The sequence below is a fragment of the Trichoderma aggressivum genome, assembly GCF_033847375.1.
Source record: "Trichoderma aggressivum f. europaeum strain CBS 100526 chromosome Unknown scaffold_029, whole genome shotgun sequence".
Classification (NCBI taxonomy): Eukaryota; Fungi; Ascomycota; class Sordariomycetes; order Hypocreales; family Hypocreaceae; genus Trichoderma; species Trichoderma aggressivum.
In genome coordinates, this window is record NW_026946395.1 from 195,209 (window position 1) to 214,100 (window position 18,892).

General features: G+C 45.5%; 7 protein-coding genes across 7 annotated transcripts; 3 read left to right on the forward strand and 4 right to left on the reverse strand.

Moving 5' to 3' along the window:
- Positions 1-1,215: 1,215 nt before the first annotated feature.
- Triagg1_6975 (uncharacterized protein) lies at positions 1,216-6,712 on the forward strand (the record flags this gene model as incomplete). Its single annotated transcript, XM_062901658.1, has 5 exons — positions 1,216-1,682; positions 1,741-2,038; positions 2,094-2,378; positions 2,428-2,647; positions 2,712-6,712. 5 exons carry the CDS (start codon positions 1,216-1,218, stop codon positions 6,710-6,712), a joined length of 5,271 nt encoding a protein of 1,756 aa, XP_062754047.1.
- Positions 6,713-8,379: 1,667 nt separating this feature from the next.
- Positions 8,380-9,793, forward strand: Triagg1_6976 (uncharacterized protein; the record flags this gene model as incomplete). Its single annotated transcript, XM_062901659.1, has 5 exons — positions 8,380-8,417; positions 8,528-9,086; positions 9,142-9,270; positions 9,322-9,434; positions 9,484-9,793. The coding sequence occupies 5 exons, from the start codon at positions 8,380-8,382 to the stop codon at positions 9,791-9,793; spliced, it is 1,149 nt and encodes a 382-aa protein (XP_062754048.1).
- A 360-nt stretch (positions 9,794-10,153) lies between these two features.
- Triagg1_6977 (uncharacterized protein) lies at positions 10,154-11,340 on the reverse strand (the record flags this gene model as incomplete). The annotated part of the gene is made up of 3 exons (XM_062901660.1): positions 10,154-10,737; positions 10,799-11,219; positions 11,320-11,340. 3 exons carry the CDS (start codon positions 11,338-11,340, stop codon positions 10,154-10,156), a joined length of 1,026 nt encoding a protein of 341 aa, XP_062754049.1.
- A 1,025-nt stretch (positions 11,341-12,365) lies between these two features.
- Positions 12,366-12,935, reverse strand: Triagg1_6978 (uncharacterized protein; the record flags this gene model as incomplete). The annotated part of the gene is made up of 1 exon (XM_062901662.1): positions 12,366-12,935. One exon carries the CDS (start codon positions 12,933-12,935, stop codon positions 12,366-12,368), a length of 570 nt encoding a protein of 189 aa, XP_062754050.1.
- Positions 12,936-13,786: 851 nt separating this feature from the next.
- Positions 13,787-15,311, reverse strand: Triagg1_6979 (uncharacterized protein; the record flags this gene model as incomplete). Its single annotated transcript, XM_062901663.1, has 5 exons — positions 13,787-14,065; positions 14,118-14,698; positions 14,764-14,991; positions 15,043-15,138; positions 15,191-15,311. The coding sequence occupies 5 exons, from the start codon at positions 15,309-15,311 to the stop codon at positions 13,787-13,789; spliced, it is 1,305 nt and encodes a 434-aa protein (XP_062754051.1).
- A 1,143-nt stretch (positions 15,312-16,454) lies between these two features.
- Positions 16,455-17,018, reverse strand: Triagg1_6980 (uncharacterized protein; the record flags this gene model as incomplete). Its single annotated transcript, XM_062901664.1, has 1 exon — positions 16,455-17,018. One exon carries the CDS (start codon positions 17,016-17,018, stop codon positions 16,455-16,457), a length of 564 nt encoding a protein of 187 aa, XP_062754052.1.
- Positions 17,019-18,177: 1,159 nt separating this feature from the next.
- On the forward strand, positions 18,178-18,892 carry Triagg1_6981 (uncharacterized protein; the record flags this gene model as incomplete). The annotated part of the gene is made up of 3 exons (XM_062901665.1): positions 18,178-18,522; positions 18,654-18,758; positions 18,809-18,892. The coding sequence occupies 3 exons, from the start codon at positions 18,178-18,180 to the stop codon at positions 18,890-18,892; spliced, it is 534 nt and encodes a 177-aa protein (XP_062754053.1).

Consider the following 18,892-nt stretch of genomic DNA (forward strand, 5'->3'; position numbering starts at 1 on the left):
TAATCAATAAGAGTAATCCCAAGGCTTAGAATGGCTTATTAGAAGTGGTTACGAAGTATTTACTCGTATATTCTAATAGCATAGCCTCACTTCAAGCTTCTAGAGCCTAAAATCAAGTGCGACAGTGAATCAATTCGTACAATATTGAGGTGAACAAGCACAGAAGATGTTAGAAGCATATGCTGATGCTCTGAACTTGCGGCTGATTCCCAGTCAGGTGAAGCAAATGAACTGAAAGGAATTTACTCATCAAGTGACGACCCAGCATTCCAATTTTGTTCCCCAGCAGCGACCATAAAAACCTTGACGGGGAAGTTTCTTAGATGCTCTCGGAGTCTCTTTTAGAGATGCCTGGGGCCTACTAAAAGGTAATGCCATTGAAGGCTAATTGCAAAATAGTAGATCTGTTTATTAACCTAATTCCCAGTAATGAGCGACTTGGCAATCACCGACAATGGCCTCGCTGAGCCTCTTTGTTTGGTACATGTCCCCGGCAGCCCGCGTAGCTCTGGTTGACGCTGCTGCCACACCTCCGCATGTCAGATTCTCCAATTCGGAGTCGACCTGTGTTCAGTGTGTAAGCGGTTGTAGCTTGTTGATAGGCTTGTTCATCGCACAGATCTCTGAAATAAAAATAAAAATCATTCGAGTAAGCTGGCAGTGTGATATATGGTATATTCGTGCACCCAACACATACATAGAACTGGTCGACTTAAGATGGCCGTGAGTGATGGCGACCGCTGGCTGTTCCATCATCCAAAGCGCGCCCTAGCTTTAGGCGCCAGTTTTTATCCGTAACCTGAAGGATGTAGTATCACGCGCTCGTATAAACAAGACGGTCTGGTCAAGGTATCGATAGAACCGGCATTGACTATCAGTAAGAGGTGGCGAGGAGACGGTAATAAAGTGAGCTCAATAGACTGCGAGATTTTCATGGTTCGCAGCCTCGTTCCTTGGCAGCCGACGTATCCATCAACATTTGGACTGGTTGGTTGCATCGCCGTTTCTTGCATTCAAGTGTGTGTCCTGCTCTGACTTTGGATTGGCTCGTAGCCCCATGTGCGTTTGGATGTCTCTTACATTAAAAGGGAGCAAGACCGCGACTCTGGGGCCCAACCTGCACCCATTGGTGGAGCAACTAGGCAGAAAGAGTGCCTTGAAATGGTTCAAACAGTTTATTTAATCCGCTCACATTGAGAAAACTCTCTTCTCATCATGTTGGTCGCAGCGATCGGGACTTATTCCGTAACAGCCATCCCCTTGGCAATGGACAATGTTTCAAGGTGGTTTCGGTGGCCAAAAGATATGCCGACTGAGAGTCAACATCCGTCAAGAAGGGAACAGACACCTCAGCTGGAGAGATCACTGGTGACCCAGTCAAAGAAAGAACTGACATTTCGCGTACGGGGCGTGCCCAATGACTGGGACAGAGACAAGCTTGAATCATTCCTGATCGAAAGAGACAGCCCTGCTGGACCAGTGGTAAAATCCTTGACCAAGGAGTTTCACGGACGCTCCCAGACAGCCACAGTCTCTTTTAGAAACACCTTCCAACTGCCACTAAGGATCTCTCTGCCTGCACCTTACGGTCAATTCGGTCAGCTGCAGAATCTGACGCTTGATCATGACTTTCTCAGCATTACCAGTCTTTTCGCCCCTGCGCATCAAAATCACAACGTTGAGTAAGTAATCAGTCTTGCACTCTATCTTTATGTAAGTATTTATATTGACGGTGTCAAGCATTGTCGCAATCTCTGGCCTTGGCGGACACGCATTTGGATCATTTAAAGAGCGGGATGGAGAGCACATGTGGCTAAGAGACGCGCTCCCACATAGTATCACCAATGAAAGTGGCGAGCCAATTGCACGCATTATGGTGTATGGCTACGAGTCAAGTCTTCCGAACAGCGATAGATTTCAAAACTTGGAAGACCTTGGGACGAACCTCCATTCAGATCTTCGAACGCTTATATTTGACGACTCGTTCAAACCCATTGTATTCATTGCTCATAGCCTAGGCGGATTGATCGTCAAACAGGTACGCCCATTTACAACATCAGTCTCGCACAGATTGTCTTCTAATTCTGCAATAGTTTCTTATATCACTCTCTAAGTCAAAGGATGAGGTGGATCAAAAATTAAGGCGTGCAGTTTACGGTATTGCTTTTTTTGGAGTACCGCACGACGGTATGGACATTCATTCGCTCATCCCTATGGTTGGGGATGGACCAAATCGATTTTTGCTGGAATCCATAGGGTCCAACAATTCGCAGATCCTCAGCATCCAACAGCGTGAGTTTTCAGATGCACTGGGGGACCAAGGCGAGACTGAGATTGTTTCATTCTACGAAACCCGCTTTTCCCCGACCGCATTACAGGTATGACTCCGTTGAGTAGTTGTAATGGACTCCGTTAACATGCTGCTAGGATGAAAGTGGTAGATGGACCATGTCGGGTGAACCAGCCGTCTTGGTATCGAAAGCATCCGCCACACACTGCCGGCCTTGTGAGAACAGACCAGAACATATTTGCGCCATCAATCGCACACACTCAGAAATGGTCAAGTTCGCGCAGGAAGATCCCGAATACAACAGGGTACTCGGACGAATAAGGAGCCTCGCTCAGCGTGCGATTACAGCGCGAAGGAGTATGTGACTACACTATACACATGGTCAATCTTATCATGAAGGGGTGATACTAAAATCTACCAGGCCCTATACAGTCAAATATGGCTCAGGAAGAACGGAAATACCCGCATTTTCCAGGCCCGACACAGCCAAGTTTGTCCCAGGAAGAACGGAAATGCCTTCAATCGCTAGCTTTTAGGCAGATGCATGATCGCGGCAACGATATTGAACATGCTGCCCAAGGGACATGCGAGTGGCTGCTCAAACACGATACATATATAAGTTGGGCCGCATCCCATGGAGGTCTACTATGGATTAAAGGAAAGCCAGGCGCTGGGAAGTCTACGCTGCTCAAATACGCGATAAGCAAATATCATGATATATCCAGAGCAAGTGGCAATGCTCTGGTCATTTCTTTCTTCTTTCATGGCCGTGGTGGCGCTCTCCAAAAGACTCCACTCGGATTCTTGCAATCTATACTTCATCAGATTCTTAAGAAGGCTCCAGAAGCTCTTTCAGACCTTGTAGGTGCCTACCAACAGAAGTGTATAGATATGGGCGATCCTCCTGGAAAGTGGTATTGGCATGTGAAAGAGTTGTGGGGTTTCTTGGAATTATCTCTTCCGAGAATCTTAACGGATCGCTCGATTTGGTTGTTTGTTGATGCGCTTGACGAATGTGGTGAAGCTGATGCAAAACAGCTTGTGCAGAGATTTAAACGATTACTTCAGACATCAGCACCACGTCCTGCTTGGATCCAATTTAATATTTGCTTCAGTTGTCGTCATTATCCAATACTGAATGCTCCGGAAATGTTTGAGATATGGCTCGAAATGGAAAACAATAGCGACATTTCCATTTACGTGAAATCCGAACTCAAAATATCTTTTTTCGAGCAGACGACACCATCTGTGATTCAGAATTTGATTATTGGCCGTGCTTCTGGCATTTTCTTATGGGCGCGGTTAGTGGTGAAACAGGTTCAGGATCTCGAGCTAGAGGGTTTCGGACCAAATAAGATCGAGGCGATCATCCGGACTATCCCCGAAGACCTTCATGAACTATATAAAACGCTTATACATGGAATGGGGCCACCTTCTTTGAGACTGATACAATGGGTCTGCTTTGCAACGAGGCCTTTGACTACGGAAGAGCTTCGATGGGCGCTGGTCGTAGACGCCAAATTTTCGTCATTACAAGAGTGTCAAAAATCAGAGGATTACATACCAAATAGCGAGCGAATGAATCAGCAAGTTATAAAGCTCAGTCGAGGGCTTGCTGAAGTTACCCAGAGGTCTGATACTCGGGGATATAGTATTCAGAGATACGATACTGAGGGGTCGGATACCGAGGGGTTGGACTCTCAGGTTGTCCAATTCATCCACCAGTCTGTTAAAGACTTCTTCATGAACGAGGGCCTGGTAGCTCTGGACAACATATCGGCATCGGCTACTGAGTTGATCGGAATGGCACAGCTCGAGCTGTCAAAAACATGCATCTGTTACTTGAAGATGGAGGAAATTAGTCACTCAGTAAGTGACGAGAGCGACAAACTGAAAGAGAAATTTCCCTTTCTGCACTATGCCACGACCTCGTGGGTATTGCACTCACAACAAAGCGATACCAAGGGCATTCCTCAGGGAGTTCTACTAAGTTTATTTGCATGGCCATCCAATGTCACTTTTAACCTATGGACGCGTATCTTTAGGGATATAGTCGGATATTCTGAGCATTGTCCATCGGCAAAGACCACTCTTGTACACATTGCAGCGAGGTATCACATTGTGGGAGCATTGAAGGCCATCCTAGAACATGACGATCCAACTTTCATGAATATTGACTCAAAAGATGAAGATGGCCGGACGCCTCTCTCATGGGCTGTGGAGCATAGGCACGAGGGTATTGCTCAGTTGCTGCTTGATGCAGGAGCTGAAGTTGACTCAACAGACAAAGCTGGCTGGATACCGCTATTATGGGCTGTAAAAAACGGCCATGAGGCTATGGCTAAGCTGCTGCTCAATGCAGGGGCTAAAGTTGACTCAACCGATAATAAATATCACAGGACGCTACTGTCATGGGCTGCCAAGCACAAGTATGAAGCTGTGGTCAAGCTGCTGCTTAACGCAGGAGCTGAAGTAAATTCAAAGGATACATCTGGCTGGACACCGCTGTTATGGGCTGTAAGAAACAGTCATGAGACTGCAGCTAAGCTGCTTCTAAATACAGGAGCTGAAGTTAATTTAGCAGATAAGAAGAGCCGGACGCCGCTGCTATGGGCAGTAGAGAACAGGCATGAGGCTATAGCCAAGTTACTGCTTGATGCAGGAGCTGAGGTTAACTTAAAAGATAAAGATGGCTGGACGCCATTATCATGGGCAATAATGCACGGTTATAAGCCCTTGATTAAGCTACTGCTTGATGCAGGGGCCGAAATTGATTTTAAAGATACTTTCGATGGGCAGGCGCCGCTATCATGGGCTTCAAGAAATGGATATGAAACTGCAGTTAAGCTGCTGCTTGATGCAGGAGCTGAAGTTGACGCTAGAGATAATTCTGATAGACTGGCGCCGCTATCATGGGCTGTAAGAGAAGGGCACAAAACTGTGGTTAAGCTGCTGCTTAACACAGGGGCTGAAGTTGATTCCAGAAATAAGTTCAATGTCCGGACGCCGCTATCATGGGCTTCGGAAAACGGGAATGAGGCCGTGGTTAGGTTGCTGCTTGCTGCAGGAGCTGAAGTTGATTCTCAAGATAATCTCTGTCGCCAAACGCCGCTATCATGGGCTTCAAAAGAAGGACACGAAACTGTTGTTAAGCTGCTGCTTACTGCAGGAGCTGGAGTTAATTCTCAAGATCATAACAACAAAACGCCGCTATCATGGGCTTCAGAAAAAGGGCATGAGGCCGTGGTTAAGATACTGCTTGATGCAGGAGCTGGAATTGATGATGGAAATCCTTATAATAACCAGAAGCCGCTATCATTAGCTTCAAAGAACGGTTACGAGGCCGTGGTTAAGCTATTGCTTAATGCAGAAGCTAAAGTTGGTTCTCAAAAACGTAATAGCAATTGGCCGCTATTATTCGCTTCACACAACGGGCACGAGGCCGTGGCTAGGCTGCTGCTTGATGCAGGAGCTGAAGTTAATTTTCGAGATCATCATAACTACACATCGCTATCATTAGCTTCAAAGAACGGTTACGAGGCCGTGGTTAAGCTACTCCTTGATGCAGGAGCTGAAGTTGATTCTCAAAATCATAATAGCAATACGCCGCTATTATTAGCCTCAGAGGACGGGCACGAGGTTGTAGCTAAGTTATTACTCAGTGCAGGAGCTAACCCTAATATTAAGGGTTATAACTTTGGCTGGACTCCGCTGTTATTAGCTTCACAGAACGGGCACAACGCCATAGTTAAGCTGCTGCTTACTGCAGGAGCGGAAGTGGATTTTAAAGATCCCAAAGATCAGACCCCGCTGTCATTGGCTACAATGAACGGACATGAAAACGTGGTTAAGCTCCTGCTTGATGCAAGAGCCAAAGTTGATTCAAAAGATATTTACAACCAGACGCCGTTATTGCGCGCTTCGTCAGGGGGGTATAAGGCTATGGTTAAGCTGCTACTTAACGCAGGAGCTGAAGTCGACTATAAAGATCAAAATAACCGGACTCCACTATCATGGGCTTCAGGATATGGATATGAGCCCGTGGTTAAGCTGCTGCTTAATGCAGGAGCTAAAGTTAATTCTAAAGATAGTTACAACCAGACGCCGCTGTTGTTAGCTTCAACGAAGCTACACGAAACCGTGATTAAGCTTTTACTGGATGCAGGAGCTGAAGTTGATTTCAAAGATCACAATAACCGGACACCGCTGTCACTAGCTTCAGGACACGGATATGAAAACGTGGTTAAGATGCTCCTTGATGCAGGAGCTAAAGTTGGTTCAAAAGATAGTTTCAACCAGACGCCGCTGGGATGGGCTGTAACAAACCGACACAAAACCGTTGTTAAGCTGTTGCTTGATGCAGGAGTTAAATTTAATTCAAAAGATTATGTTAACCGGACGCCACTGGCATCGACTATATAAAGAAAAGGGATGCAAAGCAATTAGGCGATAGTTGAGATCTTGTTTGATCCCGGGTCAATTAGATGACAGCATTGGCGAGAAGACGCTGCGTTGGGCCGTGAGAAAGGGAAATGAAGCTCTTTCCAGAATACGTCGAGGTTGTGACTTATTTTAGTTTCAAATAGTATCTTATTGAAATTGTAAAATTTTACTTTGAGTTTAATAATCACTTCATAGGTACCTATAATACACATTTCTGCAACGTAGTGCGATTTTTCATGCGTCAAACCGTCTAGATATAGTCAAGTTGTGCAAAATCCGAAGAATGGATAATAGAGGATCCAACAAATATTTACTGGCGAAATGGCTTTTGGGAGGCAAGGTCTGGAGCAGGAGTTGTAAACAAAATATAAATGCCTACTATTAGGTAGTGCCCTAGATAGGTACGTTGGAAGAGTGAAAAACTGCCTGTTTGTACAAAATCAAAAGCCATAAGTTAAACTGCTGAAACTATGGCGGCTGTTTATATGTGAACTATGAAAAGTAAAAAGTTCCTGTCTGGATAGCACATATGCAACTGCTAGTGGGATCCTAAGCCGTTTGAATCTATGTAAGAGCTAGGAAAGAAGACCTGTATGAGAAACAGGGGACATACCATAGTACTTACCTATTATCATTATTACATCCATCGATGAATGTGCTGGTCAAGTCTCCCAATCCCTCCTGAATGGGAGTGGTCCAAGAGAGGCTATCAGCCAATTTATCGTTAATCAGACTGGAAGTACTTCGTTTTAGCCACGGATAGAATGTGGAGCCTCACGAGATAATAAAACTTTCGATACTCTTATACGAAGAGCGCAGTTAATTGATCCAATAGGCAAAGGTGTGTTAGTCGTTCTTAGAAGTGGCGGTCTGTTATTGCAAACGCGAATCTGCTCTAGAGCGATACTCACATTAACTACTCTGAACGAAGGCCGCTTGCACAGATGTGGGATATGGAGATGGGAAAGGGCGGCCGTTTCACATACTAAGTTTCACACCATTCTTTTTTCTAAGCTCCGGTCGGTACCAAATCCTAGCTGATCAGATAGTAGATGGTGATGACGGCTCTGGGGAAGCATGGCATTGATCCTCATTGTCACCTTTAGCACAATTCGGATATTGGTTGAGTGTTCTCTATAGACTTGTATATTAGGGCTCGCTATCTTCGTCACCTCGATACAGCCTATGGACAGATGCTGCTTTTCCTTTTACACCCTGAAGCCGTTTCGTGCGAAGTCGTATTTGTCATCGGTGTCCTGAAAAGCCGCGGAGTGTCAGAATGCTGCTGGTACTAGTGCCTGGGTGGTCATCTCCACACCATCAGCGCAGGCATTGGAAATCGAAACTCCCCTACGGATTTCGGATTTTAGTGCAAAGAGCTCGGACTTTAAATGCAAGCTGCGGACGAAATCTCTTTCGTTTTCCATCAGTGCTTCGTCGAGAGTACATCAGCCCTTCATCAGCCAGTTTCAACATATTCGATAATGGAAAAAACTATACCAAGAGTAGTTGACGAGACAACTTCTACATTTCTCAAGTTCTGCACAATTTGCGAGAAGCCATTCACAAAGGGTACGTAGTTGTAACGCCAGACAACTTGAACCGTCCTACTTAATAACCCGTCGAAGAATACTCACTCAGCCGCCATGTCTCTTACTGTCGTCGTGCTAGTGCGACGCGCAAGGTTCGACCAAAGGCATGCCTCCGCTGTTATGCATCGAAAACGAAATGCAGCCTTTCAAAGCCTCAATGTAGTCGATGCCACTCTCAGGGTTTAGACTGCACTTATGACAGGCCTGCTCGGCGCCCGTTGACCGTGGGTGCTTCGATTATCGAGGAACAGCACCCATCTACGAGTCATTTGCTGCGAAGGGATACTGAAACATTGGAAATCGCTGCTACTGCTACATCTAGAAGTTCATCAGACTCCACCATCGATACCATTGAAGATGTTGACGTACACGCTACGAGCTCTACAAGCGGCTCGCGATTGGCCTCATCCGCTCCGAATTCAACAACATGGCGGCCAGCAGCCGAGCCCGTCCATTTCACTGCACACAATGATGTGTTGGACTCGAGCAGTTCGTTGGCATTGGGAAATGTGCACCCGGGAATTCTCTGTTCAAATTTTGCGGTTGATCAACTCACGCACGCCATTTATGCTTTCCCGCAGATGATGATGCGCCGGCAGACCTTCCCCCCCTTCATACACGCTCATTGGCATATGTCGGAGTTACCAGAAACCCTTGCAAATTGCATGAGCATCGCACAAATCTACGCGACTCGGACACCAGAAACCAGGCCCTTCCTCTGGAGAATGATCGGGGTCGAGCTGCAACGATTTCAAGGCGAGGTATGCATTCGCAGTTGACTCTTCATTAGCTACAGGATTTATTAACATTGTGAAGACCGAAATTGCTTCAATGTACAGCCTTCAGCACTCTTTGCAAGCAATCATGCAATTTATCATCATGGCGATTACTGATCAAGATGCAATCGCCTTGACTTGGGCGCCGAAGCTAATCGAGACATTTCACGTACGTAAAATGACATAGAGGTCCTAATTCCGTCTTTACTCATTTCGATAGATCTTGTGTACTCGAATCCGTACTCTTCTCAATGGCGAATGTTTCACATATTTTGGAGAAACCATCCCGGATGCGACTTGGGAAGAATGGACATTTGCGGAGACCCGACGACGGTAAGCCAGTATTACCATCTCCCCATCTGCAGATGTTAACATGCGCTAGAATTATATGTGTCTGGTTCTTCATGAGCCGCATCATTTCCCCTACAGTTAGCAAGTCTTTCATGCGTGTCTATCCTTTGCATATGCTGCCTTTGGTCTCGAATAAGTCTCTTTGGGAAGCTCGTAGTCGCCAGGAATGGGAAACTGAAAGAGCACTACAAGACGCCTGTTACCCGATGACCACTTTTGCAGAGCTTATAGAAGCAAAAAGACGGTCAAACGAACCATTTTACAAGCGGAGACTAGAGACTTGGGACGCTGGTGTGGATAAGATGGGGATGCTTATAAACATTGCTACGGATCTAATCTAGAAGATGAAACGTGCTAGCAGAGGGAGGAAAATCTAGCAAGACAGCTTCTTCAGCAAAATATTCAGATATCTGAGATTTCATACGCCATGAACTACCTTTTAGTGATGAGGAATGGGCTTCAATCCCACTCATATTACACTGAGCGTAGATACCAAACGAGACCCCGGGACCGTTGAAAGACCATTAGCATAATCTACTATTATAATCTTATCATCTACGACCAGTATAATGAAGCACTGTATATTTAAAGCTATTCTATAAGATGATATCCAAGAAAACCGGACAAACTTGATCTCATTGGCAAGCCGCATCACCAACGGAGAGCTCTAGATGAATATAGATCATACCGATCTATTCCTCTTATTTCTGACCAAGTAGCTCCAAGTACTGCCCAGTGACGCTCAGTATCTGCTCTTCAAAAGACTTAAAGGTGATGCCGAATGCCTTCTCAGCCTTGGTGCTATCAACTATCTTATCCAAAGTCTTTGGCCGCACTGCCGTATCGACCTTGAAGATTCCCTCAGTGCATTCTTTGGGATAGTGCTTCTTGACGATATCAAATGATTCATCCCATTTGACCCTTTGAAGAGAGTGAGCACAAGATAGGTAATCTTCGTTACCAGGCACACTAGGGTCGAGAGAGCGGACATGCATCAGAGCAACATCGTCAACATGAACCGGGTTGCATGGAAGCGGTATGGGTTGCGGTTTGCCTGTCATAGGGCCGATCAGAGTAGCATTGGGGCCTCTAAGTAGCGAATCAACATCTCTGGCCGTTTCGTCTCGGCCAAGCACAAAGACTGGTTCAATCGTAATTAGATCGAAAGGGGGCTTGTGTTCTTTCATCCACTCCTTTGTTGCTTCTAGGGCCAGAGCTTTAGAAGCGGCATATGCTGCTATCCAGGAAGGGAAAGGTCCAGCGGTGACAGCAGTGCGGTGATTTTCTAAGGTTAAGGACACATTCGTTAGCGACGTCTTGTAATAAAAGTAGCTGAGATTGCATACCATCCACGATGACATCGGGACCAAATACGGCGATGCCTGTAATTGAGAGAATGGATCCAGTGATGACAACTCTTTTGACGCTCTCAGCAGTGATTGCCGAGTCTAGCATGCCAACAGTGCCTTTAACAGCCGGCTGTATAAAGCTCGACTCGTAATCACTTTGGACAAGGTCGGGAGAAGAAAAGGGCGATGCCACGTGTACGATATATTTGACACCCTTGACTGCTTCATCATAGGCGCCTGTTGCTGTGATATCCGGGACAACAATATGTTCCAACTGCGACGCATACGGAGCAGCAGATTTGAGAGCCTTGATCTTTTCGAAACCCGCCACATTTCGAACTGCGGCACGGACTTTGTAACCTGCTTCCAAGAGAAGAACCAGAGTGCGAAAGCCAATGAAGCCCGTGGCTCCGGTAAGCTGTCATAGGCAAATTAATATTTTCTGCTGCGTGAAACAATATTATGTATGACATTCATGGATAGATGTGGTAGAGGATTTTTGTAGGGAAGATACTCACTAGAACAAGGTCACCAGCCATGATTACTATAATGCGATTGATAGATTATAATGAAGATCTAATTTTTGTTACACTTCATCTAGTTTCCCGGACAATTGATCACCTTTATATTTTTCTTTCCCCTTAACATCATAGTCTTGGAGTATAGCCACCATTCTGTAATCTCCCATGATGTTTGTATAGAAGCGCTTGTTGAATCTCCAAAATGGCCGTAGCTATTACCACTCCGCTGACAAATTCCCCATTTCTTCACGAGGATCAAATTCTGCAGTCGCAATAGCTATATCTTGACAATATCGTTGCGTACAAGCTGACCGGATGACATACAATTCTTGCCGACTGTGATGACCGACCACAGTTGGCCGACCAAATTGGCCGACCAAAATGACCGACCAGTGAGACCCACCAAAGCACCGCCAGACCAAGATGATCCAAGGACTTATTAATGACATATACGGAGCAATACTGCCAATTCCGTTCATATACCCGTGATACCATGCCCGATTACCAAGAATTGGACAACTTCTGCGTATATAAAGGCTACAGCATCGCTCCGCCATTCGATTGTTCGCTCAAATGTGATTGTCGAGGCAATACTGGAGATGTTCTACAACCCCGAATAATAACAGGTTATCTTGCATCATTATATATGTGATTACCAGTTAATTTGTTAAGCTAGCAGTGTCTATCTCATCCTAAAAACCCAATCGCACATAAAGATTGGACTAACACCCGCTGGTTCGAAACGATATAGGACGACGTTAATACGTTATTGTATTGGCCCTACTTCTTCTATAGTCTTGTTATGGGTTGGTCTCTCATATCAGTACACTCTTTATAAATCGCTGGTTCCGTCACAGTAATTACCACAATGATTATTGGCTTAAAATTTTACCCTGCTGGCATTATTGTATGATGGATTGTGACAGATACATTCTTCTTCCTCCAACTTGGGTTTGTAAGAGAATCTTGTACTATAAAGTCTGGTACTAGTGCTACTACTTCAAGCTGATGAATTCCAACACAATAATCCTTACCATAGAATCTTATTTTATACCTAGAGTCAAATCTTGATCCAATTCACCGCCTTTAACGTTAATCTTGTCAATCGGCTGAAACACAAAGAAGATGCGCAATGTACCATTATTATCGTCTCGTTTAGTGAGATTGCTCCATGCATGAGCAATTCCTCGTTGAATAAAAACGTCACCCTTGCGGAGAGTCTTCTTCTCTCCGGAGTCAAGTACTAACTCAGTAGTTCCATCAATAACCACGCCATAATCCAGACTAAAGGTCCGATTCATGGCAATATCGTTCCCATATGGCATTTCAACTATAGTGCACGCTGTGCCACCATCTGGATTTAAAGGCGACAAATTCTGCAGGCTGGATTTATATTGCTCGACATCTTGATTGGTGCTCGGCGAAAGACCCTGAACCGGGAATGTGGTGGTCGAATATGCAAGAGCATAGTCTGAGGTGGGAGGCCTTCCCGTCGGAACTGGAAATTTTTCGAATGGAACGCTACTATCCACATTCTGTTCGAATACAGCTTTGCCGCTTTCTGGGTCATGAGTTGTGATAACCCTCGTGGACGAAATTGGATAATTGGCCATGATTGTTTTGCACTGCGAGTGATATTGCGCCTCTTGGTGTGGTGCAACAAACACAAAATAATGATGGATGCGGGACCTCTTATATATCAAGTCCTCTAACAGAGGGAAGACTATTCATCATATTTAATCCATAAAGTGGCAACGATAATTACAAATGCTATAACTCCAGCTATACCCTATCAATCCATGATATATGCATTTATCATTATGAAATCACTGTTTCGGATCTGAGAAGTATGATGTAGTCACCCGCGAGTACTCAAGGTTAAATGTTCCAAGCGAAAAAAAACTTGGTAGCGGCTATACCATTGCCATATTAGTTATACGCATAGTAGTGATGGACCATTTAGCATAGCAACCTTTCCTCCCCAGTGGCTCAAAGGTTGTCGCCTGAATCGTAGCATCGACAGGAATGTGCCACGCAAGTCAGCGGCAAGATCAGCATGCTTTTGGCCATGATATCAACAGGATAGATCGGCGATGCCTCTAATCTCATTATCTCTTCTCTTCAGCTGCAATTGAACGTTTGGCGTCTGTATCTCAATCTAATCCACTGTAGTTGGCTGTTCTCTTTCATCGCCAAGTTGTTGCTGCAAGATACTAATCATGAGTTTGGTATATGAAGTCACGAGTATTCAACGTGTTGAACAGGATGGCAATTTTACGTAGCATAAAAATATTTCTCTTGATCTAGGTCAGTTGGGAATTTAGACTTCAAGCATTTATAAACATGACAAAAGACTTCACTTAAACCGTAAGAGTTGACTGTCGGGTAGAAAGAAGTCCGCATAAATGATTGTTTCCCAATAACTACTAACTAAAATTATATTAATGACATCTTTCGTACGACATCAAAGTACGGCCAAAGCAGGAGTGCCAGGTGCAGGAGGCGATGAGTACTCAGTCTGTACAAAGATCTTCTGCATGCCATCCGCACGATGGTTAAACAAGTCGTATACTTTAACCATATCCTCAAGCCTAAATCGATGAGAGACCATATTCAAGGGCCTAATTTTTCCCTGCTGAATGAGCACCAAAAGATGTTCCCAATACTTGTGCACAGGAGCCTGTCCATTTCCAATAAGGCGTATACCGGTTTCCATCAACGACCCAATGTTGAATCCGTTACACTGGAGAGGTTAGCAACATTGTTATGTACGAGGGAGGGAAGTCTTGACGAACATAACCTGTGTAAATGCCAGTCACACCACAGCTTCCAAAGCCCCGGACTGACTCAATCATCTCATTCACCAGCTCGGGTGTGTCGTTTTCCAATCCCACTGCTCTTTGGAGGCTATGGCTCAGGGTTTTGGAGTATTCACCAGCGGCGCACTCGATTGCTATATCAGGACCACGTCCGTCACACATCTTCTTCAGAAGAGAGACGACGGTTTCCCCCTTTGGTAGAGCCGTATAGTCAATAGTTTCAAGCTGTGGAACTTTGGTCTTCACATATTCCAATCGCCAACGCCCTTGGCCTCCGTCGATCAGTATCACTCTCTTGGCCCCGTTAACAACGGCAAATTCTATGGCCATTTGCCCAACAGGACCACCACCCCACACGGCAACTGTGTCTCCTGGCTGGACGCCCGTGTCAACCACGGCATTCCAAGAAGTGCACAGCACATCCGACAGGTAAAGGCCCACCTCATCGGGAACATTATCTGGGAGAGGCAGAAGATTGACGTCGCCGTAGGGAACACGGACGAATTCAGCTTGGCCACCGGCAAATCCTCCGGTAAAATGAGAATACCCAAACATGCCTGAATACATCAGCAATGAGAGCTTGGCAATGCAAAGGCAATATAGTGAGAGCGATCAAATATACCTGCAGTCCGACGACCATAGAGAGCATGTTCACTAAGACTGCCGTTGGTCCGCTCACAAAGAGAAGACAGTTTCTTTTGGCAATAGAAGCACTCTCCACATCCAATCTGGAAAGAAGCCACCACTCGCTCGCCCACTTTGCGCTTCTTGGATCCTGGTCCGACTTTCTCAACAACGCCGCAGAACTCATGGCCCAAGATGTCATTTTTATGAAGTTCCGGGATAGCGGCTACAGAGGGGAGTTAATATGGATTCTCTTGAAGAATGAAGAACTGCGTACAATGAAGAAGATGGAGATCGCTACCACAGATGGTGCTTCCCGTGATTTTGACTATCACGTCGTCATCGTCCACGATGGTTGGCCTGGCCGTTTCCACTACCACTAAGTCAATAATTACTCACGAGCATAAGACAACTAAATTCCTTACAAAGCTTCACCTGGTTTGGCGCTTGCCAAGTCAGCGCTTTCATCTTGTGAACAGGGTCTCCATGGCCGGTCTCCTCATAGTTGCTAATGCCAGTCGTAATGGAAGGTGGAATTGGAGTCATTATGAAAATGAAAACAGTTAAAACTTAATCTCTGTTAATATGTAAGTTGTTTGATGATTGATGAAAAAAGAAAAGATGGTGAGTATTGTTGTATCGAGAAGAGCGTACTTATAAGATTTCATTTCAAGCCATGTTGTCTTCGCACTTTAGCTTCAGCTCAAGATGGTCGGCTACAGATGATGCCGCATTATAGCTTGCATCCTATCGGATAGCACTTTAGTATGATCTCATCGTGGGAATTATCAGCATTATCACCCAGATATGACAACGCAATGTGATTTCATGATGACAACTATATCTCGGCTCTCAGCTGCAGAACCACTTACTCAAAGTTTGTCCTAATCAATCGGCTACCCCATCTGGGTAGCTAGCGATCGGAATTCGCCACGTAGCCAGAGCCAATAATATGTCAATTGCAAGAAACTTTCAACAATCCCGGAATTTCTTTGGGGACGGCGCACCTGAACACCCCCAGCTTTGAACAAACCCTTGTCGATGATAGTCAAACGCCCTTGACAGCCAATTACCACAAACGACTCATGCAGTCTCTCCGCCAATAATACTACACCTGCAGATCGCCCTAAATTCTCCTCATTTGTTACGATGGCGGTTGCTTTAGCGGACAGCTGCTGAAACTAAACCCATGTGGCCGGGCCGCCTCCACCAAGTGTGAGTGGCGTTCACCCTGCCATCCTTTTCTTACCGGACATATCCGGGAAATGCTCTTATTCTTTGAAGCCGTCTATGAAGCTAGCGGGCGCGGCTGAATTGCTGTAACTACTGGGTAGATACTAGTCCCCATGAGTTGTCCTCGTCGCCCGTGTAGCAAAATCGTATCTTCTGGGCACCTGGTGACGTGTCTGGGGGACAACAACAAAGACATCTGCATACGTGACATAGGAATTTACCAGTCAGAGCGTACCAATAGGTGCTAAGCTACTTCAACTTTCTCGGAGGATCACAGCATTCAATAAATATCTTTTCACCCTGCATTTCTATCTATAGTGGGTACAACATATCATATGATGCACTGCTATTCAACGAGGTGTAGCAATATCTCGATTACTACTTAGAGATCTAAATCCAAGCTTGCTCCGTTAAATATCCCCATCTCTCTCTTAATTGTAAATCAGGAGCAGGCATTTAGAGTAGACCTGCTTGCTTTGCTGTGAAAGCCGCCAGCAGATCCATAAGCGCGGGGGAAAGCACATCATAGGTCTCCAGTCCGAGAGACTTGAACTTTCCACGCACTTGATCAATATCCTTGGAATCAAATCCTTGCTCGATGATCGAAGACACAAATGCCGCGAATTGTGGCTCCTGCCAACCCTTCACATCGGACAGCTCCACGTGCACAAAGTCCAAGCCTTTGAAAGCGTGGTCTTTCTCGATCCGACCAAACAGGTGAACGCCGCAGTCCTTACAGGCATTGCGTTGGATTGTCGCCTCTGGATCCAAAACATGGAGCTTGGATCCGTTGGCAGTCACCAATACAGAGTCACGAGGTACAACGCCAATAATAGCGAAGAGTGCTCCCTTTGGCTTCCAGCATTTAGAGCAGCCGCAAGCATGGTTATGAAGAACATTGCTTTTCAGGGTGACGGTCACTTTGTCCGAGGGACAGTGGCAGTAAAGAGTACCCCCAGTGAAGTCGGCGGCACCCTTGGTGATTCCGTTGTCAATAACGGGATGGAGTGAAAATGCCATTGTAGTGAAGTTGTAGAAGTAAACTACTGTTACTGGTTGGCAAATGTATAATGAAGAGGGGATTGTATGATTGTAAGTAAGTTACTTGGTATGATGGATGTGTTTCGCAAGACTTTAAGCTCTTCACCGGCTACACAGATCTCTTTATAAGCCAAACTTCCTACGATGGGATGAGTCTCCCGAATGATGTGCTCCCGAGGACTTCAAACAATCGATAAAAAGATTAACCGCTCCCTCCCTCATGACTTGCTAACAGGCCAAAGTCTAATCTCCGTGTATTCGGACAATGCAATACATTGTGCCATAACGTTCAGCTCATGTCAGTTCACTACACTGTACCGTGTAGTAAATTGTGACATCCAGTGAAACCTTTTTTCACAGCCGATTCGTCAGTGGATATCAGACGTGCTATAATAGACCAAGGCTAGTCTTAGTTCGCGTTAGAAGCTGTCAGCTAGTGACTCCAAATGCCGAGCAGGCTGTGCAATCATTGCCATGAATCTAGTTTCTTCAGTCAATTGCATCTCTTGGATAATCTTACTCTACTCCATCGAAGAACAATTTCTCGACATCACGCATGTTCTTTTACCCGACTAACGCCAAGAAACATGGCTTACGAGGAAATGTTTCGGAAACTCTTCCGAGGTTATGAACTTCTCGGGGATCTATTCCGTTGTGCACTTCTCGGAAACTCTTCCGCTGGTACATGACCCCTTGTTGATTCGGCTTCCGGAATTCGCATGATTACTAAGAACCCCGAACAGCCGAAACATGCAACTTGCGCCGCCGGACGTAAAGGATATATCCGTGGCAGTATGATAGTAACTAAAAATGGTTAATGAACGGGGATCACTCGTTTACTCTGGCTCCGGTACGGTAATTGCTCCAATTGCAATCTTTATAAGCCTTCAGGGCATAGCTACATGTAAGTTTGAGAGCACGTAAATTTGGCAATTTCGTTTAGACGTAATTATAACAGAGAAAAAATTGCAACGCGCCATGTATATTTCACAGATTAGTTGGATAAGACGGAGATCACTGGTAATTAGTAATAGTATAATCTATTGGGTGTGACTATTAATTGACAGAAAGATACATAGCTATTACACCTCTAACTACATGTATATATAGGTAATTTCAATTCGTATATGGCCCCCCTATGAATCTAACGCTTTACCTCCCTCCCTCCGCTGCTACTTCCAAGTCCGCTCCCCTTCTCATCTACCTCTCTGGCCTGACCTGCTCACCCGATAACGTCACTGAAAAGGGCTTCCTCCACTCCCACGCCTCTTCCCTCGGCCTCGCCCTCCTCTACCCTGATACCTCTCCCCGCGGGCTTGATCTCCCCGGCGAGCACGAATCGTGGGACTTTGGTAGTGCAGCGAGCTTCTACATCGATGCTACTACTAAACCATGGAACAAAAATTACAAGATGGAGTCTTATCTCACCAAGGAGCTACCAGACCTGCTGTTTGGTGCCTTTAAGGAGCTCGACTCGTCGCGAGTCTCCATTGCCGGCCACTCCATGGGCGGTCATGGCGCTTTGACCTCTAAATGCACTCATTGACGTTGTAAGTATCAATCGATGATGGCATTATCATAAAAGTGTTAAGCAAATTAATTGTAATTATGTAGGGCACTGAAGATAACATCTATAAACAGGGCCAACTGCTCCCTGAAAACTTTGCGAAAGTCGCAGAAGAGATTGGTGCGAGCGACCTCCAAGTCAATTACCGAGAAGTAAGACCTATTGTGAAACGGTAGACTCGAAATGATGCTAATGGTTACAGGGCTATGATCATTCTTACTTTTTCATCTCCACATTCGCCGGCGATCACGTCCAGCATGCCGCCAAGGCTCTGGGTCTCCTTTGA